Source organism: Leucopleurus acutus, assembly GCF_964270905.1.
Source record: "Leucopleurus acutus genome assembly, chromosome: 1".
Lineage (NCBI taxonomy): Eukaryota > Metazoa > Chordata > Mammalia > Artiodactyla > Delphinidae > Leucopleurus > Leucopleurus acutus.
In genome coordinates this window covers 183729265-183753761 of record NC_139142.1, presented here as the reverse complement: position 1 = coordinate 183753761, position 24497 = coordinate 183729265, and the positions used below count along the sequence as shown (strand labels likewise).

At 35.4% G+C, this 24497-nt stretch overlaps 1 protein-coding gene across 2 annotated transcripts in view; it reads left to right on the top strand.

Annotated features, from left to right (window-relative positions):
- The window catches only part of UPF2 (UPF2 regulator of nonsense mediated mRNA decay), a gene marked incomplete at its 3' end in the record, with an annotated part of 99020 nt that overhangs the window by 52757 nt on the left and 21766 nt on the right, over positions 1–24497 (top strand). For both annotated transcript variants that reach the window (XM_082852415.1, XM_082852416.1), the window contains exons 10-16: positions 3900–4013; positions 6100–6216; positions 10608–10793; positions 12916–13119; positions 13835–14110; positions 16503–16686; positions 21946–22085. In XM_082852415.1, the coding sequence (XP_082708541.1) occupies positions 3900–4013; positions 6100–6216; positions 10608–10793; positions 12916–13119; positions 13835–14110; positions 16503–16686; positions 21946–22085 (1221 nt within the window). The remainder of the gene's footprint in view (positions 1–3899; positions 4014–6099; positions 6217–10607; positions 10794–12915; positions 13120–13834; positions 14111–16502; positions 16687–21945; positions 22086–24497) is intronic.

Below are 24497 nucleotides of genomic sequence, written 5' to 3'. Positions count from 1 at the left end.
CAGTAGATGAAGAGTCTTGCCCTCCCTACTTTGGAGATCAGTAGTCCCTAGAATAAAATAAATAAGTTTCTTTGAAGGCAAATTTACTTATTTATAAACCCAGTGCCTACTTAGTGTTTAGAGTATAGTGGATTTTCCAAAAAATTAGTTGAATGATTGAATGTTTATGTAAAACAAAATGAGCAAATTATGGAGGACAGAAAATATAATATTTGGGTGAAGTTATAGAGGGGCTGGTTTGGGACAAAGGGTTCTTCCTCCAGGGGAATAATGAATGAGAGGCCTTGGAAATTCTTACTTTTGTATCTTGACATAGTTGAAGAGTTTTTATTAATGTATATGAATTTAGTTATTTGAGTAATCTCAATTCCAGCTGTTATTAATAAATGAGTTGTAAGCAGCATTTTTGCTAAATTTGATTATGTAAGTAAAATCTGAGACATTATTGAACTAAAAATATATAGAAAATTTTACATTGTTAATTCATCTGTATTTACTTTTGCAGAAGTGTTTGACATACCATTTGATCATAAAGAGTCAACACATGAGATTGGAAAATATTAAATGAGGAGTCAGAATAAGTTAGTCTGTTTTTTATGTCACAGTCTTTTGAAAAGCCTTCAGTTTTTTCATCTGAAAATGAGGGAGTGAGATAATTGATTTCTAATACTTCATTTAAAAATTCTACAATCTTGTCATGTTAGTTAGATTGTACCTCCTTAACCTCAATAATATTTAGGAATAATTGTGAATGATACACTATGTTATGTGTTTTTGTAAATTGTGATGCTCAGTAATACTTAAATTGTATGATCTCCACAGCACAGTTGTTCAGAGCTTGTGCATCCAGAATCACCCAGGGAGACTGTTAAAAACATGTATATGTATTTCCCAACCCTACTCCCTCTAAAGATTCAGCTTCAGTATATCATTTTTGAAATGCTTCTTTATTCTTTTTCTACTTCTACATTTCTTTAACTGTAAAAGAAACACATGCTCATTGTGGGTGATTAAGAAAATATATAAAGAAGAAAGAAAGGAGGGGGAACCTCATAATTTCATCACTTAAAGCAAACCTTGTTAATATTTTAGTATATTTTCTTTACTTTTTTTCTTCTGTAGTTTTTTTATGGATGCTTTTATATTTTATGTACAATTTCCCACTTTTATTTCTCACTCAGAAGTATTTTACAGCATCATTTAAAACACTTCTCAAGCATCATTTTAAAGTTTGTATACTCTTTTGTCCTAGACATTAATTGCTTAGTATCAAGTGAAGTATAGTTATCATCATTACTGCCCCATCATCATCATCCTTATTTTTATCCTTATTTTACCAAGTGAGCCAGTAGGTTCAGGGAGTTTTATATGAATTGTCCAAGATTATATACCCCTACCCCCACCCCAAATGGCATGAAATGACCACAGGACCTCAGGTGTTGTGACTGTAGACCTTTTACTCTTTCACGTCACTACAATATGTATATAAACATTAAGCATTTTCATTAATTTGTTCACTCAGTGAATATTGATTTTGTGTCAATGTATTAGCGATACAATGTACAAATGTGGATAATATTAATAATGGCTAATAGTGAACTCTTCGTGGTCCCAGTTACTATTGATTGTGCTTTGTATCAGTTCACTTAATGAAGACTCACAACCGTATGATATAGGTTACTTTCATTAGTTCCATTTTATAGATGAGGAAATTGAGGCACAGAGTTTAAGTAACAGTAAGTGATAAAGCTGGGAATTAAACCTAGCAGATCTGGTCCAGAGTCTACCCTCTTAATCTAGAGTGTAGATTAAACTTGCCTCAGAGTTCACAAAATAAGATAAATTAATAAGAGGAGCTTTTTTTAAAATATATAAATTTATTTATTTATTTTTGGCTGCCTTGGATCTTCGTTGCTGCACGCAGGCTTTCTCTAGTTGCAGCAAGCGGGGTCTACTCTTCATTGTGGTGCGCGGGCTTCTCATCGCGGTGGCTTCTTTTGTTGTGGAGCACAGGCTGTAGGCGTGCGGGCTTCAGTAGTTGTGGCGCACGGTCTTAGTTGTTCCGCAGCATATGGGATCTTCACTGACCAGGGCTCGAACCCGTGGCCCCTACATTGGCAGGCGGATTCTTTTTTTTTTTTTTTTTTTTTTTGCGGTACACGGGCCTCTCACTGTTGCGGCCTCTCCCGTTGCGGAGCACAGTCTCCGGACGCACAAGCTCAGTGGCCATGGCTCACGGGCCCAGCCGCTCCGCGGCATGTGGGATCTTCCCAGACCGGGGCACGAACCCATGTCCCCTGCATCGACAGGCGGACTCTCAACCACTGCGCCACCAGGGAAGCCCTAGCAGGCGGATTCTTAACCACTGCGCCACCAGGGACATTCCAAGAGGAGCTTTCAGTATGCAGTACTTATCAAACACCTATTTGTGAAAACACCTTTATGAAGGCTAAATTACAAGGCTAGAATAAATAGTCAAATTTATTCAATATTAGTTTGTTTAATAGACTAATAAAACTAGAATCTAGTTCTAGTTTTTTTCTATTTGTCTCTAATCTCAAAGCTATTTTGTATGCTTGAATGATGTGATTAAAGTTCTGTAAGTTGAGTTTTTGTGATTTTATTTTTAGTCGCAGTTTTATTGATGCCTTAGATTAAATATAGTTAGAGTGAGTTTCTAATTTCCTCTGATTTTTTAAGTGAGTAAACATGGTTTTGTTCAAAAATTATTACTGAAGATCTAAAAAGTGAGCACCTACCTTTGTTTGCTATAGAAAGTAGGTCCTTAAAAAGGAAGATGATAAATTCCATTAAGTGTAGGCTGTCTATGTAGAAGTTTAATACTTACGTAAAAGATTGTTACTAATTGTCCAGATGCGGGTGAGGTTTGGACTTATTTTGAATCCCAGCACCTGATAGAGCAGTGGAATTCTCAAGTATGAGTTTAGAGTCTGGGGTTTTGGTACTGATCCTTGGTCAGGTCATTTGACAGCTTTGCGTTCTTCTACTGTTGTTGTTTTAACTATTAAATCAGAATTATACAGCTTTTGCTCCTTTCTCAGAGTGTTGTTATGTGGAACAAATAAGATAGGACAGTACTCTGAAAAAATAAGGAACACTAAACTAGTTCAAAGCACTACCATATTATTGTTATTGTTGTTCATAGAAAAGGCTTCTAGACTACAAGTTTGGTTTTCTGGTGAAATTGTAATTCTGAGGTTAAATCCAATTACATTTATCGTGACGTGTCTGTTCACATGGTACTGTTGTAATAGGATTTTGTTATGTTCAATATTGCTTGAAATGTGTGCCTAAGTAGAGGGCTTATATTTGCAAAGGATTTGAACTTTGATATGCGACTGTGACTGTTGATAAAAAATAGTGATTGTATTGGAAATTTCATTGTACTAATGAATTTACAATAAAACATGTATATAGTTCATAATTATAATATACTAACTGAGCCTTAATATTTTTGCTTAAGTGAGCTCTTGGTGTTTATTATTTTTAAAGCAGCATTTCCTAAAGTGTATTCCTTATAATATTAATTTAACAAACTAGTCGTTGTTACCATTTCAAAAGAGGGGTTTATGTTGCCAAATAAATTTGAGAAACATTGAATTAAGTTAAACAGGTTTCTTTATATGAGAACCTCTTAAGGCTGGTGAAATGCATTGTTTCCCCAAATTGTTTGAAACAGTTTTGCAAAGCATGTCCTGGCACTGGTGTTCCACAGAGCTTATTTTGCTTTAACTTAAGATAATTTGAATATAGCAAGAAATTATACCCAAATTTATTTAAAATATCTAGAGTGAATTCAGTCTTATTAAAATAACAATTCTTATCACAGATTTCATAGTGTTAATTATTTAAGCAATGTCTCTTCTCTTAATTTGTAGGTACGAAAAAAGGACCAGATCAATATTGAAACAAAGAACAAAACTGTTCGTTTTATTGGAGAACTCACTAAGTTTAAGATGTTCACAAAAAATGATACACTGCATTGTTTGAAGGTTAGTAGTGAATCATTTGAAATATTTTTTAATAGACACATCTAAAGTTTTAATGCTTCAGTTTGTAAGTGCTGGGAAATGATGTAATTAAGAAATATTTGATTAATCTATAGGAAGACAAAAGAGGAGTAAAAAGGAACAATAAACAGATGAGCAAAATAGAGAACAAATAATAAGATGGTAGACACAAATAGAACTATAACAGTAATTACATGAAATGTAGAAGGACAAAGTACATTAAGTAAAAGCCTTAAGAATATAAGACTTGATTAAAACAACATTATATGCTGACTGCAAGGAAGATACCCTTAAATATTAACACCAGGAAGCCTAAAATAAAAAGATGGGGGAAATATACCATGGAAGCACTAAAAATAAATAAATAAATAAAAGCACCTGGTTTTATTATTATCAGACAAAGTAGGCTTTAAGGCATGAAGCATTATTAGAAATAAAGAAGCATAGTTCATAATGATGATGAGGTCCTTTTAATAGGAAAGTGTGTTACCTTCCTGAATCAGTATGCATCCAGTACTGTATTTTTAGAATACATAAAGCAAAAAATCGACAAGGAAAGAGAAATAAATCCACAATTACAGTGAGAGACTTGAAAACACCTTTTAGTAGCTGAAAGCATAGGCAGACAACATTAGTAAGTATATTCAGGATTGAACAACCTTAATCTAATTGACACTATACCCAACAGGATCAGAATTTATAATCTCTTCAAATGCACATGGATGATTTACCAAAATCAACCAAAAAGAAAGTCTCAGCAAGTTCAAAAAAATTGAAATTATTCAGATTATGTTTTTTTGTCCACAATAGAATTAAGGTAGAAATTCATTAGTAACTAACTAGTTATGTGTGATAAAGCTGATGCAGCATAGATGAAATAATTCTTCTACATTTGGAATTGGTCATTACTAACAATAACAAATTTTTAATCAAGTTAATTTCTTTGAGATATCACTAGGTATGTCACACAAAATGGGTCTCATGGGTTCAAATACATTTGGAAAACCCTGAGTTAAACACGTTTCTTTACTGCATGATTTCTTAAGAGTATTTAAAATATTAATAATCATTGTAAATATTCAAGGGGTTAAGTCTCCTAAACCTACTTGGAGCATTTCAGGAGACTACAAAGTACATTTGGGGAACTTTGGACAGCATTTTAAGAGAGGTTGTGAAAGTTTTTTCAACGCTGTCATTGAAAGGAATCATGCCATGAACAACTTAGACATATTAGTATATTTCTTTATATTAATTACTGATGTATATAGGAAGAATATACATTTATTTGACACAGGTTCATTTCTGTACATTTGTTTTAAGGAAATAATCATAAACGTGCGCAAATTTATCTGCAAGAATGTTTGTCACACCATTGTTTATAGTAGCAAAAAATTGTAAACAATTTGGATGTCCCATAAATAAGAATCAGTTAAGTTTTAGTATAGTTCATATTATAAGTACTATGCACCCTTTAAATCATGCCATAGAAGGATAATAAAGACGTGGAAAAATACTCATGTTAGCCCAAAAAAAACAAATTATTAAATGATATGTGTAAATCTTTTTTGGCTTAGAAAATATGCACAGAAAAATATTGGGGGGATAAATAGTAAAATGTGGTAATGTGTTTGTAAATTTCATACAGTAAGGCTTTTGTTGTAAGAAGTTTAAAGGTAAATGTCATATAAACCAAAACCAAAAAGCTATTTAGAAAATATTAGCTATGTATGTGGCATTTGCTTAAATATATAGCATCTCCTGATAAATATAAAATGGGCTTTGATAGATTAGTTTTCATATATCTATCTAAAAGGAATGACATTAAATATCCTGAAGTTTTAAGATAAAATTTTATGGCCTAACACAAAGATACCCAGTGATGAAGCTTGGCATCTAAAGTAGACTAGGTTATTTTTTTTTTAGTTGATTTACAATATTGTGTTTAGCTTCTCTTCTTTTTACAGTGACATTTTAAAACTTGTTGCACACATTAGGTGTATAATGTTTTCTTTCTCTAATAGGATTGAATTGTTGTCTTTGTGGTTTTTCATCATTATTATTTTTACAGATGCTTCTATCAGACTTTTCCCATCACCATATTGAAATGGCATGTACCCTACTAGAAACATGTGGAAGATTTCTTTTCAGATCTCCAGAATCTCACCTGAGGACCAGTGTACTTTTGGTAAGGGCTTGAGGATCCTAGCAAGAGGTTGAGGTTCTTGATTTACTCCAGGAGTTAAAAATTTTGACCAGTGCCTTTTATCTTGCTCTGCCATTTAAACACTTCTACCTAAACTAGAACTCCAGCCGTTCCTGGAGAGCTGTAGGAATTTTTCTCATTTGACTGCCAGTGAGTTCACACTATTGTAAAGGGGGATTAAATTCAGCCCCAGATAACTTTTTACAAGTGATGCAGAGGAGCAGGTACTCTAAATACTATTGTGTTAGAGCCCTCTTTGTGGATGTTCTTGATACATTTTTACTGTGCCATAAGCACATAAATTATAAAGCTTAAATTTTTTAAATTGGAAAACATAAAACATAAGCTTGAAAAATTAACATGGGGGGAGAAGATATTTCTTAAGTTAGTTAGGATGCCAGCATGGCCATCAAGTTTATTAAGCAATTAAGTTAGTATGCTTATTGGTAATACCCATGCATTCGACTGCAGCCTTTGCAAGGGAGTGAGTGTGGTGGGGGAGGGTGTCAGTGTTAGCCCTGGTTTAGGACTCCCCAGGAATAGACTGTCATTACATCAGTGTTGCTTTTAGGGACGTGTTGATTGTGTCTTTTTCTCTAGGTGTGTTATTTTTTTAGAATCTAGTTGTAAGCTTGAATATTTCTCTGGCAATATTTAAAATGAAAAAAACATGGGAATTTATTTCTAGTGAACAAAAATACTAATGTGAAGGCCATCACCTGGAGTTTATTTCCACATTCTCTCTAGGCTTATTCGTGTAATAGTCATTCCAAGTTCAAAGTTTTATTGTAACACAGAAAAAAATCTTCCTCCTCTTTGGCTCAAGCTGGTAAGGTTAAATGAGACCTGCATATGAAAATGTAATAGAGATGCCAAGAAAGCTTAGGTTTTAAAAATGTCTATATTTTATTTGTAATATTGAACCCTCTATGTTTACTTTTTGCTAGGGAAAGTTTACTAGTTGTGGTGGTGTGGATACTTATGCCATTGATGGAAACCAGAGTTCTTCCTGCCCGACTGGTTTTCTTCGCTCAGCGGATCTTTCTCCCTCTTGTAGCGAAAGCAGCTAGCCTTTATCATTGATTGTCTTGCTTTCTGGATAGGAGCCTTGTTTATCATATAATGCTTTTGGGGCTCCTCCTATGTGTTAGGCACTGAACTCAGTTCTGCAGGGATGTTATGGCTGGTTGGGGGTGGTTAGTACAAAGAAATGAAACATAGTTGCCATCCTCAAAGTGGTCCATATCTAGTGCTAATTCCAGTGTAGCATTTTAAGTGCTTTAACAGAGAGAGGTATGCAGAGGATTTTATGGGCTCATGGAGGGAGTACTTAAGCCAGACTGAATGAGTCAGGAGACATCTTCCCTAACAGCTTCCCAGTGTTTATTGAGTCTGACTCTTCTGTCAGACCCTTGGGATATAAAAGTGAAAAAGATAGTTCCTGCCCTCATGGAATTTGTAGTCTAATATCCCAGACAGATGGACGGTTGGAACACAGGGAGGGGGATGCAATATAATACTGTGGGTTAGCATAGGGTATTATGTGTATAGATAGAAGAGGCGCTTAATCTAGTCTTGGTATGTCAGGAAAGGTTTCCTGGAAAAAATGGTGTTTATTTTAGAGACTCACCTGAGTCTCAAAGGCAGAGAAGAGAGATACACTGAGTCAAGAGGCTGCAGGTAAGACGGGAGACGTAGGCACAGCCCCGAGTATGAGCACTGTGCTAAGGAACGAGGGTTTTCCCCCTGTGGTAGAGAGTAGCTATTGAAGGATGTTAAGCAGGGAGGATAGGTATGATCAGATTTATGGTTTTAGGAAGGTCGGTGTGGAGGAGATAACTGAGGTGGCTGAGGCCAGAGGTAGACAGAACAGTGAAACGGCTGTTTTCAAAACCTACGGGGAAAACAATGAAGAAATGGTAAGGATGGGGGAGTGGGGAATAATAATTGGCTGTATGAAGAATTTTAGGAAGCAGAACTGATGAGATGTGATGGTGAGATACTAGGGACGAGGAAGGGAAAGCGCCCTCAGATAAGACCCTGTATTCCAGCATGAGCATCTGAGCGGGTGGTGGTGCCAGTCACAGAGATGAGGGAGGAGGAGGAGGGAGGAGGAGGAGGGTTTGGTTTGAAGCGCAAATGCTTGCGGGATGATCTAAAATGTACCCGTATTTGTTTGGGAACACACATAACCTTTTAACTCGTTTGCATTTAAAATTATTCTTGGCTGATGTTAAAAGTAGTTTGGTGTGGGGACTTCCCCGGGTGGTCCAGTGCTTGAGACTTCTCCTTCCTATGCAGGGGGTGTGGGTTCCATCCCTGGTGGGGGAGCTAAGATCCCACATGCCTGGAGGCCAAAAACAACCAAAACATAAAACAGAAGCAACATTGTAACAAATTCAGTAAAGACTTTAAAATTGGTCCACATCAAAAAAGAAAAAAGAAAGTAGTTTGGTATGTGTGTTGGGGGAGAAGGTTCTAAAGTGGTCTACATAACAGGTTGAAACTAGTCTTGATTTAAAACTGTTATGTATGTACAAATGAAAAGTTAAGTGTTGCGTTATGTTTTGTTCAAAGAACTTACAGGGTGAGGTCATTATCTCTAGCTCTGTTAAACATGGAACTGTTCTCTCTGTCTGGAAGAGTCAACATTTAATAAGCATTTACAAATTATAAAATAGATGTCAGGAGAGGAGCTAGGCTACAACGTGTATACTTTAGCAGATTCATAGACAAGAGAAACAATTGTGAAACTTGGTATACCCATAATTGAACTTATGAAAGAGCAGAATTTCCCCCAGTATACAATGGTTTTACGTGTATAGAAAGGCAGACCATGGGAAAGATTTGAATGTGTTTTAAAAAATTCATTCATTACTTTGTATATTAGTAAACATTAATTGCAAGCCTCCCATGTGCTAGGCCAGGCACTGTTTTAGATGCTGGGTTTACATCAGTGAACATGCTGCAGCCCCTGCCCTCCCTGAGCTTGCAGACACAGCCTTCTTTCCAAAGCCTGAAGTCTTGCCTCCACCCGCCACCACCTGCCACCCCAGTCCAGACACCTGCTTGAAGCTCTTCAGTGCTTTCCCTCTACAGGCTTCAAATCCAGCATTGTTACTATGGTCGGTCTGCAGAATCTGGTCTCACCGAGCCTCTCCTCACTCCTTAGAACTGATCTCATGCCATTCCATGCTGGCGCCACGCTGGCCTTCATGTAGTTCCTGTAACTGATCCTTCTCTCCTCATTGCCTCTCGTCTTGCTGTTGCGTCTGCCTCAGGTGCTCTCTCTGTGTCTCTTCTCAACCTTTTGTCGTCCTTCAGAGCACAACTCAAATGTCACTTTTGCAGAGAGGCCATCCCTAGCCCACCCTGACTAAAGTGGGCTCTCATTACTCTCCATCTTAGGGCCTTGTTATTTTCCTTCATAACACTATTCACAATTAGTATTTAAAAGGTTGCTAGTTTATTTGTTGGCTTGTTTATTCTGTCTTCCTATGCCAACTCTTAGGCTTCATGAAGGTAGGAGCCATGTCCGTCTTGTTCACTGGTGACTTCAGTACCTAGCGTAGTGCCTGGCACATAGTAAGTGCCAAGTAAAATGTTAAATGGCTGAATAAATTCAGTAATCTTAATACTTAGTGTGGTGCTGTTTTTAGAACTAGGAGTACTGTTTGAAGATCTTCAGCTGATCAGTCTTTGGTTCTCAACTGGCATCTGGTGGGTAGAGGTGAAGGTTGCTGCACAGAACACCCTCCCCCCACACACCCAGACAAAGACTATCCAGTCCAAAACGTCCGTAGTGCTGAGGTTGAGGATCCTGAAGTAGATGATGATTGACTGCTTTTAATCACCTCCTGGAGCTGATGCTGAGGGCTCTGAACAAGTTGTGAAACTGGGGGCTTTTAGTTTCCTTGTCTGTAGAGACATGTCAGATTTACCTAGTACAACATTGGATGGCACAAGCTCTCAGAATAAGGTTATTCTCAGCTGTTGTGTGTGGAACAGCCAGAGGCATTCACCCCTTTATTTATATTGTTGGTCCTTAATTTCAGTCACTTGTATATAAGCCTTGTTTTACGTAGAGTTCATATAGTTTGGCAGAGTTATAAGTCAAGTTATATTTGTAGCAGAGTTCTCTTGAGTATTTTATTGGACAAGGCATAAGACCAAGCAGTTATGGACTAATTTGTTCTAAAAACATGATTAGTGATATAACAATTAGTATGCTTGCATGCTCTTAGAAATACCTAGTAATTGTTTTTTCCCTTTTCTAGCCCTTTATCTTGAAATCTTATCACTGAGAGTAGAACTTTAGTTGGGAAGAAAGAAACCTTAGAATGAAAGTATTTTGACTAGACTTTTTATTTTAGGAACAAATGATGAGAAAGAAACAAGCGATGCATCTCGATGCAAGATATGTCACAATGGTGGAGAATGCATATTACTACTGCAACCCACCTCCAGCTGAAAAAACAGTGAAAAAGAAACGTCCTCCTCTCCAGGAATATGTCCGGAAACTTTTGTACAAGGATCTCTCCAAGGTTACCACTGAGAAGGTAAATCTTAATGAAATCATAGAACAGTAGTCCACTTGAGATTTGTGGTAGTGCTAAGCTTATATAACATTCAACCAAATTAATTCTTTTTCGTCCTGATGATAATAGTACTGATTGCAGTGCACTTTCCTTCTAGCCCTGCACCAAATTGTTTTAGGTCAGGGACATATATTTCAGATTTCCTAGATCAGCTTGTTTATCAATTGCTTCAATGCCCCACAAAGTATAGATAGGAAATGTAAGTAGTTTGCATTATTCACATTTTGTAAATGGAGAAATTGAAGCAGAATTGTTAAAGTCCCAGCAGTGGAGTTTAGGAGAGGTAGGATTAAATCCCAAGTTCCATTATGATTGATTCCATACAAGTCATCATAATAAGGAATTCATACGATGATACATAATGTATGGGACATATGTTTTATTTTCCTTTTATGATAGTAACTTCTTATTCTAATTAAAATGGTAATTCTTCTAAATTTGATGTTGATGCTGTGTGTATATTTGAAACTATTACTTTGTCTCTGATGTTCTGTAATGAATTTGCCTTTAAATATTTTGCTTTCAGTACAGGGGTTCTTAACCTTAAGTAGGCTTTAAGAGGCCCATGATCCTCTGGAACTTAATGATATTGAATCTCTGGGCCTGTCTGTATTTTTCCGGAAGAGGGTCTATAGCTTTCTTTAGATTCTCAGTAGGGGTCAATTTCCAGAAAAGGTTAAGAACCACCGACCTGTTACCTTAATTATTGTAGTTACCTTGTTAGAACCTTCACTTTTAAGTGAGACATGTTGAGTAAACATTTTTTGGTCAACTCTACAAGTTGAAACAACATGGTATGGAACTTTTTTCTTTTCAGGAAAAAAAATTGAAGCAAATTAACTTCTGGACAGAGGAAACCTATGGGGAGGATAAGAGGCATGGAATAATACATGTGTCATGGGTGGGCAGGGTAGAAGGTGATGACGAATGAGCGCAACTTTGAAAATTGAAGCCACCTTCAGGGATCCAGAGACAGTAGTTGTTGAAGACAACAGGATTTGAAAGCTGTTTTAGAATTGGCTAAAAGTTTGTAAAGTATGGAATGCTTATGCATTTGAGATGACATTAACATTTCCATTGAAGCTGATATGAGAACATATTTAGTGCTTGAAAGGTGGATTGTGGATATAGAGTAGAGATGAAAGGACTACTTTACATTCTGCCTACAGTATCCATTTTCTTTCAGAATAAAAATGGAAAGAACTTGATGATGACTAGAGCTCTGCTGATTATCTCATTACCAGTAGAGATTTTGAAAGCAATAGCTAACTTTTATGGGGTGCTTGTAATGCGCCAGACACATTCCTACGTACTTCACGCACTTTAACTTGTCTAACCCTTAGACCAGACTTATGGAGTAAGTGCCTATCATCCCCCCTTTACATGCAAGGAAACTGTGTGATGTCAGTCTTGATGTTGTGTCCTCCATCTTTTTTTTTTTTTTAAGATTTTTTTGATGTGGACCATTTTTTTTTTTAAGTCTTTATTGAATTTGTTACAATATTGCTTCTGTTTTATGTTTTGGTTTTTTGGCCTCGAGGCATGTGGGATCTTAGCTCCCTGTCCAGTGATCGAACCTGTACCCCATGCACTGGAAGGCAGAGTCTTAACCACTGGACCACCAGGGAAGTCCTGTGTCCTCCATCTTAAGGGATCTTTTAACCAGTTGACCTTGGGTTTATTTCCTTATTGGAAATTTTTCATTTATAAAAAGAAGTGTCTGAGGTTATTTACATCATATGATGCACAAAAGAAAACATTATTTTTGTTAAATCTTGGGTATTTCTTTCAGTGACCTGAGTATGAGTGTATACTGTTAGCTTGATTGAAGTCCTGGAAACTCTAGGAAATTTAAGGGCATTATGGAAAGATAAAGGGAAAATGTGAATAACTTTTACCAATAATTAGAAAAATCTTATTTTTCCTATCTCTAAAGTTGAAGAGGCTGATAGAGAATCTCTAGAGCATTTTCCGTTTCAAAAGTTCTGTGACTGTACAATCATAATAAAATATTTGTATTATAGGGTATTTTGGACTACTTAGTGCTTATCTTAGTAATTTAAACAAAATTCTCTTCATTTAGGTTTTGAGACAGATGCGAAAGTTGCCTTGGCAGGACCAAGAAGTGAAAGACTATGTGATTTGTTGTATGATAAACATCTGGAATGTGAAATATAACAGCATTCATTGTGTAGCCAACCTCTTAGCAGGACTAGTGCTCTACCAGGAGGATGTTGGAATCCATGTTGTGGATGGAGTTTTAGAAGATATTCGATTAGGAATGGAGGTAACAAAGACCTGCAGCAAATTGGAATCTGTGGACAATTTAGACAGCCTTTAAGTCCTATTATTGAAAAATAAGGATTTGAAAACCCTCTTTTCCCCATATGGTGTCATTTACTATTACTTTTTTGAAGATAATGATTTCTTAATAAACCCTGTTGTGTTAGATTTCCTAGTCTTCTCTCAGGCTAATGCTGAAGTATTTTTTGCCTTTTCTTCAAGTCCAGTTAAGCTTATTTTAGAAGAGTATAGTAAATTTTTATTATTTCCTGGTTACTATTGGCATTCACGTTATAGGAATTCATAAATTTATTAATTAGGAGAATTGGTAATCATTTGATAAGAATTTCTGTAAGAATTTCCCTCTTTCTATATGCTTGTTGTTTCCTTAATTCACGGATTTCAGAGAAAATAAGTTACAGAGGGCTGATAGGGAGAATTACATTTTAACTGTTTCATAAACTATTAATTCATTTAACAATAGCTTAATATTAAATTTAATACTTAACATGTTCTTTTTATTAAAACATTTTAAAGGTAGACATTTCTTAGAGAGAGATAAAGGACGCCCAGAAGTGACTACCGATTAGAAAAGAACCCATTATTTATTCTCTGTTCAGTGAGTGATGTTGTCAAGTGACATAGGGGAATTTTACCTCTTCTCAAACACATTGCTATTCTTTAATGGAAATCTGCTTTTTTTTTTCTTCCCCCTTTAGGTTAATCAACCTAAATTTAATCAGAGACGTATCAGCAGTGCCAAGTTCTTAGGGGAACTTTATAATTACCGAATGGTGGAATCCGCTGTTATTTTTAGAACTCTTTATTCTTTTACTTCATTTGGTGTTAACCCTGATGGCTCTCCAAGTTCACTGGACCCTCCCGAGCACCTTTTCAGGATTAGACTAGTGTGCACTATTTTGGATACCTGTGGCCAGTACTTTGACAGAGGTTCTAGTAAACGAAAACTCGATTGCTTCCTTGTGTATTTTCAGGTACATAAATTGAAATAAGCAGTTTGGCATCATTTAATGCATTGCTTGTGTTATAAAAATATTAGAGAAGAAACCCTGTAGCATTCATATATGATGTATAAGATATATTCATAGTTAGGTGAGATTTATTCTTCTTGCAAGTATGCTTAGCTTTAGACGTTTTAAAATAACATGATGGGGATTTCCCTGGCGGTCCAGTGGTTAAGACTCTGTGCTTCCTGCAGGGGGCACAGGTTCGATCCCTGGTCAGGGAACTAAGATCCTGCATGCCACACGGCATGGCCAAAAAAAAGAAAGAAAAATTTTAAAAATATATATATGATGAATTCTATCATAAATATTCTGATTACATTTTAAGTTTTATAATTGATGATTGATCATTAATTTTGGGAATTATTTTGGTGCTTTTATAAATTTGGTTTAGTAAGTTTAATAAGTTTGGTTTAGTAAGTTTAATAAGTTTATAAATTTGGTGTAGTATGGATTATTTTGTATTTGGTACGTAATTCATGAATCAAATTACTTGTAATATTTATGCATTTGATAATATTCTCACTCATCTGTGTTCTGGTTTTATATCTAAAATTCTTGTTTCTAAATTTAAAAAAAAAACCATCATTAACATTGAAAGAAATATTTGTTCATTCATTGCTAAACTCTTGGGTTGTGCTTTCCATATCTTAAGTTACTTATGTAAACTGGTGATTTAGAGCAAGTACAGTATAAATTAAATTCAGATACAAATACAGAGACAGTTCTGCAGCTTCTATACAGTTCATGTTCCAGAAGTTAGCTGTAGCTTGGTTGTCTGGAACCTAATCATTATTTCCCATCAAATACAATGTTATAAGTACTGATTAGGAGGAATAGCTCACTATCGAATTCTCCAGACGTTACTGAAATAAAGTACCAATGGTACCATTCAGTTCTATTTGATCATTCCTTTCTATCTAATCTGTTATGTTGTTTTTGTTTACCCATTGACAAAGAAAATAAATTTAAAACTACAAATTTGAGGTGTCAAAAATACATCCACATAGTAGCTGATGTTAAGTGGGGGTAACTACTCTTGGGGAAGAGCTGTTTGTAACTTTCTCCTATTACTTTATCTTTGCATTAGAGGGTAACTTGTTACTCTCTTGTTTTCTGAATTGATGAGCCAAAAATGGGGAAGGTGTGTTGAAGATTTGAGACTCAGATTCTCTGTTCCATGTAAGAAATGCCTTAAGTTGGAGACTGCCTGTATTTAAAACCAAAGTTTTGCTGCAGAATATCAGTGATCACTATCAGTGTCCAAAGCAGGATCCCTTTCAGAAGAGTGTTATTATTTGCACTCACTCTAACATCACTAGCAGAGAGAAAAGAGCCACTCAGAAATATTCAGGAGTAGAAAGAGACAAAAGTATTTTCCACATTGATTAATAGCAGGAATGTGTAGCAGGGATATACTTAGGGCACGGGAGTAAGAAGTGAGTGAGGCCTGGGAGATGCAGCCAGTGTGTGCTGCCTGTAACACAGTGTCCAGTTACATATTGGAAGGCAGATAGAAAGGCTCACTTGCAGCAGTGCTTCTAAACTTTAGTGTGTACACACATCACCTGGCTATATTGTTAAGATGCACACTGTGATTCAGTTGGCCTAGGGTAGGGGACGTCTCAGATTCTGTATGTCTAATAAGCTCTGAGTTCCCACACTTTGAGTAGCGAAGACCTAGAAGAAACTGGACAGGAAGATTAAACACCCAGAGGAACACCTGTTTATATACAAGTAAATTCATGGGTTGTGCTTTTTAGTTAAACTTGAGAATTACAAGTACAAAATAGAATGAAGGAGCCAAGCCAGGAGACGAGGGAAAATATCTAAATGGTGCCATATACACAGTAGATGTTCAATAAATGCTTGTTGATTACTGATTTTTATATATTCAAAAACCCTATCTTCAGATACTTTGACTCTTTAAAAAAAATCAAAGCAGGTAGTATAGAGAAAATAATTATAAGTTATCAAAACCGTTGCCTTGAATTTGGTTGTTTTTGTAAAATTAACTATTTAAGCCCTATTTGGGATTTGGGAGTGGAGTTTCTGCCTGGTTTCAGTACCTGAAAATTTATTTGCTGTTTTATTTATTTATAATTTTTCCTTGCCTTTAAAAAAAGATTATGACAGTTACAATAAAAAATATATTTAAATTAAAGTCACCAGATGGCTTAGGAACTATATACATGGAGGGAAATAAATGTGTTAGGATCATTGCTGTTGACCATTAATAAAAATGGTAGGTGTCTTGTACAACTCTTTAGTTGTTATAACTAGGTGATGTCACGATACAGATTATTTTAAATATTTTGTTATTAATTTCTTATAGCTAAATTTATTTTTCATTTGTTATCAGCGTTATGTTTGGTGGAAGAAAAGTTTGGAGGTTTGGACAAAAGACCATCCATTTCCTATTGACATAGATTACATGATCAGTGACACACTAGAACTGCTAAGACCAAAGATCAAACTCTGTAATTCTCTGGAAGAATCCATCAGGCAGGTACACGACTTGGAACAAGAATTCTTAATAAAACTAGGTAAGCAATTAATTACAGAGAGAAAATAAAGATGGTATTTGGCAGATCGTTTCTAGAATTTGCTTTATAATGTTTTCAGTTAGCGTTTACTTTTGTATACTTTCGGTTTTTTGATGTTGAGTGTTACATAATAGTGTTAGGTAAGACCTGGCTGACTTATTTCTTGATTTCATTAAATAATCCCAAATTGGAGGAAAACAGTCATGTAAAACTTGAAGCAAATAATAATGATGGAAAAAATATAATCCTGTCAGCCTCTCTTAATTTTAGAATTTTTGGTTGCTAATTTAAAACCTACTTTTGATTAAAGCATCTCATATACAGTATATATTTTCAATAACACTATTTCCTAAGACAGTGCAGGCTTGACACTATATAAGGGGAGTGCCAGTTAGAAGTTTGAAACTATCCTACCAAATTTTAGATCCTAGTCACTGGGGGAGTTGTCTCTGTTTCTAAAGACTAGAGAACATGTGAGAAACGTGCTACAGGAGGATTGGTCACTTTACTTTCTCAGTATTCTTCTGCGATTGTTCTGGAAGAAGAGGTAGCATTTGAATGGCTCCCCTAAAGGACTGTAGGAGCCGACTAGCCTTGCCAGTGGAAATAACTGGAACAGGGTGGGGCCTTACCAGTCTGGTATGCTTGCTGATAGTTCTTAGCATGTTGTATTGTAGTCATTTCAAAGTGACATATAGTTTCAGCCTATGAAGCTAGTATTTTATTAGGAGATTATTTATTAGGAGACCCTTACCTTGACCAGTTATACTAATTGTATACATTTACTATGTTGCATATCTGAAAAACCACTTTTCATGGCAAAGGCATTGGTGATCCTTTTCCTTTAAGACTATTTTTTCATATTACATCCAGCATATTAATAGGGTTTCTTTCTCCAAGGTAAATCCTGTTTTGGAGAATTCGATTGCTGTTATCTATTTGAGCATTATTTGAAAGGTGCTACTGATTATGCAACTATTCACTTTTCCTAATTCTCAACCCATAAAGGCGTATGTGATTCTTTTTGTTCTTTGAACTTTGTCCCAAGTTATCTACTTTCTTTTCCTTTTCAGATTTCTAATTGTATAAAATGATCGTTTCAAGTAGAGTGTTTATTTATCTACGTACTTATTTCATTTATTTTATATGCTTTGAAATCGTCTTAGCCTTGTTTCCCAAAGACTTTCATGAATGGCTCTCTCTGTATAGTGGGCATGAGGAAATACTAGTTGGATACCCAGTTTGGTAGCAGTAAAGAAAGCAGTATGCTTTATCCTTTATCGAGCAAAGAGTTAAATTAAAGGACTTCGGGCTTCTTTTGAGGAGTCTGTCCTTGTTTAGAATACGGAAAGGAAAAAAATAGGTCACCATTTGCCAGTGCAACTCTAAGGATGGTGGCAACTAGAATCAATATGCTCCCAAGTCGTCCCATTTTCCTTCTGTTTTAGAGTCTAAATATCATAGAGAAGATATACATGAATAAATCTGTATTAAATCTGTTTCTTGTTGGTAAACCATAAGATAATATAGCATCTTGCTTTTGGTAGTTTTTTGTTTTCAAGCACTTGCAAATTCATTATCATTTCAATCTTATAGCTACCCAATGCTAACTTAATAGTTAGCATTTTCTTATATTTTAAAAACCATTTTAATATTATTAAAAGTAATGAAGTGTTCATGGCAGAAATTTTGAAAAATGCCAAGAAGACAGAAATCACTGATATTTCATATGCACGGAGAATCATCAAAATGTTAACATTTTGATATATGTTCTTCTATTTAAAAAATATTTATTCACGTGTTTGCAGTTTTATAACTGAAATTTTTTTCTAATATATTATGAAATTTCTTCCTGACATGAAATACTTTTCTAAATATTTAATTTTTTACAAAACTGGCTATTTTCCTTTGTATGAATATGTTAATTCTGTTGTTTGACACATTATTTCTAATCTTGCACCCCTGTAAATAACATTATTATGTTACTTTTGTGTGTATCTTGGTTTTCTCAGGATAGAGAGAATTATTGGCTCTAAGACACACTTTTTTTTTTTTTAACATCTTCATTGGAGTATAATTGCTTTACAATGGTGTGTTAGTTTCTGCTTTATAACAAAGTGAATCAGTTATACATATGTTCCCATATCTCTTCCCTCTTGCATCTCCCTCCCTCCCACCCTCCCTATCCCACCCCTCTCGGTGGTCACAAAGCATGGAGCTGATCTCCCTGTGCTATGTGGCTGCTTCCCACTAGCTATCTATTTTATGTTTGGTAGTGTATATATGTCCATGCCACTCTCTCACTTTGTCATAGCTTACCCTTCCCCCTCCCCATTTCCTCAAGTCCATTCTCTAGTAAGACACACTTTAAGAACAAAACCAAAATGGTAATAGGCAATGTAATTTAATTCTGGTTTGGAAGTTCTAGATTATATTATAATATTATAAAAGGAACAGAAATGGGAAGAATAAAAGTGAAAAAAGAAAAGTCATATGAATAAATTACTTATAAAACAGAAGAGTGTATTTCATAAATTAAAAATAAAATCAGTAGAATAAAATAAAAGCCCAGAAGTTGCCCCAATTAAATACAAAACAATTTAGTGTATGACGAAATAGGAATCTTAAAAATAGGATAAGAACAACAGGTGAGCATTTAGGGGGAAAATTGATATAAAGCCACATTTTATGTCATCAAACTCCAGATGGATTGAGGAGTTAAATATTTATTTTCTAAAAGTTAAAAATAGATCTGATCATCAGATATTTGGAGAGGTGGTAATTTTCCTAAATTTTAAAATGATGCAAGAAAGCACACATATGTTGGCAGATTTGGGTGTTTAAAACTTTTGTGCGATGAAAGAAATAACTAAGATTGAAGTGAAAATAGTTTCTGTGCCAGGTTATTATCACTTACATAAAGAACACAGGCAAATTGATACACAACAGATAGATGAACATAACATAATCAAATGAGGGAGGGCAGGGAAGAGTTGGTATTTTTATTGAGTACTTCCAGTTTGCCAAAATTAAAGTGGAAGGTAATGTTGTTCATATTTGACAAGTGAGTTATGTAAAGCCCAAATCAAAATACTAGGTTAACAATCGAGCCAGAATTCAAAGACTGCTCTTTCTGACATATTAAGTATGTGGGGAAAATGCTCAGCATGTCTAGTGAGCAGAGAAATACAAATGAAAACCATTTGAAAGGGAGTATCACAATTATTACTCTGTCTGTTATGAGCAGGAAAACTGAGGCACCAAGCAGCTCAAATTCAAGAGAACAGTATTTGATTTTGGTCCCCAAGTACACTTAATTCTGACCCACATTTTAAATATTTTACTGTCTAGATTTTACGTTTTATTAACCGTATGTCCTTTGTACATTTTTATCTACATTGTTTATTTTAGATTGACAGTGTCCTAGAGGTCAGCAACTGAATGGTTTATTATACAGCTTAGCAAATGCAAAATATATTTATAAACTGCTTTTGAAACTAACTTGCAATGCAAATGAAAATATGTTAGAAATAGTAGGATTTTCCTTACAAATTAGATGTACGGCTATCAAAACAAAGCTACTTATCCATTAGAGTTCTTCCCGTGACACGTATTTTAAAGTGGCTATAAAAAAGGTATAATGGTATATTAGGCCATGTGAGTTTATCAGCACTGTGATATTTTTATTGAGAGTGCTTAGATTTATATAGTCCTGACTTTTAATTTTTTGCCTTTGATAACATAAAAGCCCAATATATTGCTTCTGAAATTCCAAATAAATAAATAAATAAATAAAATAGTAAGTTAATGGTATCTCAATCTGACATAGCAGTTTTTCCCCTCAGTATTATTTTTCTTTTAAAACAGATCTCTCTGAGCTTTATCCATCTTTTCTCAATTTTTTTTTTTTTAAATTTCCAAACTTGAATGTACCTACTTTCATCACTCTGTACATCTGTGTTTTTGTCAGTTCTTAATTGGTTAGACTTAAGACACTGGAGTAATTTTTTGTTTTTGTTGGTTGTGTTAGTTATTCAAACTTTCTGGGCTTCAGTATACCTCATAAAATGAAAGGGTTAAATCACATTGTCACTAAAGTTTCTGTCTGCTCTAATTGTCTAAGATTCTGTGAATAAACAAGTATTTACTAAACACCTACTGTGTATTTATCAATATATGGCCTCTAATGAGTTCTGAATATATAAAAAAAGATTTTTGTTCTCAAGGCTCTTATAATCTGATGTAACATGTATTGAAATCATTAGAAAAACCATTACATGGTGTATCTTTAAATGTAAAGTGCTGTGATCAGTTCTCCAAGTGCTTTAGAGTAAGTAGGAGGAAAAGTAGTACTCAGTGAGTTTATGCAGGAAGTGAAACTTAGACTGAATTTGAAGAATGTATAGGATTTGAAAGTGCATATTGAACGATATTCTCTATGGAGAAGCAATTTGATGATCACGAACGCAAGGTAGTGTACTTTGTGACACAGAAGAGTCTACCCCAACTACAGGAAAAGGCTTGATTAGGACTAGGGAGCGTGGGGAAAAGTCGGATCAGATGAGACCATGGTATGTGCATCTTGAAAGTAGAGAGTAGTTTGGAACTCAAATGACAATAAAAAAGAATTGACTAGGCAGCAAAATGTGGATGAACATGAGGAGGAGGAAGGAGATTCAAGCCAGGGAATTCCCTTTGGAGGAACACGCTGTTACTGAAGGAAAAAACAAGCTCTTTGGTGACACAGCTGTTAGATGTGTCACCATATAGCTTTGCCTCTTTCCCTCAGTCTTAATTTGCAGACATTCAAATTGATAGTCAAATGTGACTTCTCCATTAAAGCGATGTAATTTTATTATATCATTGAGTTTTTAGAGATTCTTGAAATATCATTTGATAAAAAGTGTGACCAAGGTTGCATTGTATGTGGCTGAAGCTGCACCTTATGTGCTGCTACTGTTTGCCTTTGTTCATCTGAGACTGAGATAAACAGTTTGAAGCTCTGAGAAAGGGAAAAAAAAATTTTTTTTTTTGGCTAGTGGTTAAGAAATGTATCAGTGCTCCTTTGTTGAAATAAAGATCTAATTAAGTTTTTTAAATGGTTCTCAAAATAGTTTTAAATTCTGTTCTTATTTTATTCTGAGAACATGGCTATTGAATTATCTTAATACATACTTTAAGTGGTGTAATACTCACTGTCGAAAACTTGCCTTTATCTTTTTTTTTTAATGTCTTTTTCTACTTTCTCCTCACTTCAAGGCCTAGTAAATGACAAAGACTCAAAAGATTCTATGACAGAAGGAGAAAATCTTGAAGAGGATGAAGAAGAAGAAGAAGGAGGAGCTGAAACAGAGGAACAATCTGGAAATGAAAGTGAAGTGAATGAGCCAGAGGAAGAGGTGATGACTTTTATTTATAGCAAAATAGGTACATTTGTAAGAGTATTTTGATTATATGAGCCAATATTTTCTTTAATGTATAAAATAAGATCTCCTCTTTAGTTTTATTAGAGTACATGTAACTAGTAGTATATGTCTGTTATAAAACTGCTGGATTAATTAAGAGTTTTCTTTTTTACAAGTAAGAAAATACTGATCATAGGATTTTAAAAAATTACCATTTTTTTAGAGCAGTTTTAGGTTCACAGCAAAATTAAGGGGAAGATACAGAGATTTCCCATATGTCACCTGCTCGTACCTACTCACACAACCTTCCCCCATTGTCAACATCCCCCACCAAAGTGGTACATTTGTTACAACTGATGAACCTTATAGCAACACATCGTGATCACCCTAAGTCCATTATTTACATTACAGTTGACTCTTGGTGTTGTACTTTGTATGGGTTTAGGTAAAAGTATAATGACATGTATCCATCATTATGGTTAGGATTTTTATTTAATAAGCAATTTGAAGACAAAAAATTGTTTGATCTGCTATGTTTCTTTTTAAAAAATTTTATTTATTTAATTATGGTTGCATTGGGTCTTTGTTGCTGTGCGCAGGTTTTCTCTAGTTGCAGCGAGCGGGGGCTACTCTTTGTTGCGGTGCGCGGGCTTCTCGTTGCGGTGGCTTCTCTTGTTGTGGAGCATGGGCTCTAGGCACACGGGCTTCAGTAGTTGTGGCTTGCGGGCTCTAGGGCGCAGGCCCAGTAGTTGTGGCGCACGGGCTTAGTTGCTCCGTGGCATGTGGGATCTTCCTGGACCAGGGCTCGAACCCGTGTCCCCTGCATTGGCAGACAGATTCTTAACCACTGCGCCACTGGGAAAGTCCCGATCTGCTATGCATCTTAATCTCACTTTTGTTTTTTTGGCCACACCGTGCAGCATGTGAGATCTAAGTTCCCCAACCAGGGATTGAACCTGTGCCCCCTGTGGTGGGAGCACAGAGTCTTAACCACTGGGTCACCAGGAAGTACCCTTAATCTCACTTTTGAGTGTGGACTTTTTAACCTATAGATTTTATGAAAAAATTATGGACTAGATGTTAATAACTTTGCTTTTTCCCAGATCTGATAGTATAGGAAATCTGAAAATCATCATGTACCATAATCATCAGCGTGCCCTTTTGTTTTTACAACTCTGTTAGGACAAACCATATGAAATGACTGTTCTACCATTTCGGACCTACCAAAATGTCATTTTCACATATGATTCAACCTAATAGTCTTAATTCGTTCCTTTTTTCTTCTAAAGCTGCTTAAGTTTTAAAAATTCCACCTAAAACAATAGAGTATCTGGGGTTTGCTTCATAACCTGGAAGTAGACTGGGCAATGAGTTAGGGATATACAAGAAGCTATAACCTGACCATTAGTTAATAATTGTTCAGTTGTGTAATGGGTAAGGGTTCCTTATGCTATTCTGTCTACATTAATATATATTTAAATTAGAAAGTTAAGAAAATGAAAAGCAGGATGAATAAGAATAACAATAAAATACTGATGAATATAAAATTTAAACCATGGAATTAGCACTTTTTCACTTTGTAAGCTTATAATTATGATATCATGTGTATGGTTTCTTTGTGACTCTTGGGTTCTAAAAGCATTTAGGAGAGTGTGATAATTTAGAAGTGTGATTTTAATTAAATATTTTAAAAGTTTAAATTTATAATCAATATTTAAATGTTTTGTGGAAATTGGATTTATTAAATTTTTAAGTTTTGATTTACTTGAGTAAATAGAATACAAATGTTTACAGGATATGGGTTGTTTAATGTATAAAGGAATGTAAATTATTTAAGGCATTCATAAGAGAGATTCATAAACTGGATTTATAAAAAGCTTCATTTAGTGTGAAAGAAAAATGACCCATAGGGACTTCCCTAGTGGCGCAGTGGTTAAGAATCCGCCTGCCAGTGCAGGGGACATGGGTTTGAGCCCTGGTCCGGGAAGATCCCACATGCCGAGGAGCAACTAAGCCCATGCGCCCCAACTACTGAGCCTGTGCTCTAGAGCCCGCGAGCCGGAACTGCTGAGCCCGTGCTCTAGAGCCTGCGAGCCAGAACTGCTGAGCCCGCATGCCACAACTACTGAAGCCCATGTGCCTAGAGCCTGTGCTCTGCAACAAGGGACGCCACTGCAATGAGAAGCCTGTGCACCATAACGCTCACTGCAACTAGTGAAAGTCCACGCGCAGCAATGAAGCCCCAACACAGCCAAAAATAAATAAATAAATTAATTTTGAAAAATGACCAATAATTTAAGGTAATTAAGATTTTCTATAGTTAGAAGTAGAAATCCCTGTCTTTTTTTTTTTTTTTAGCCCTGAAGGTCTGTAGCTATTAATGAACATTTCGTATGATTTGACTGC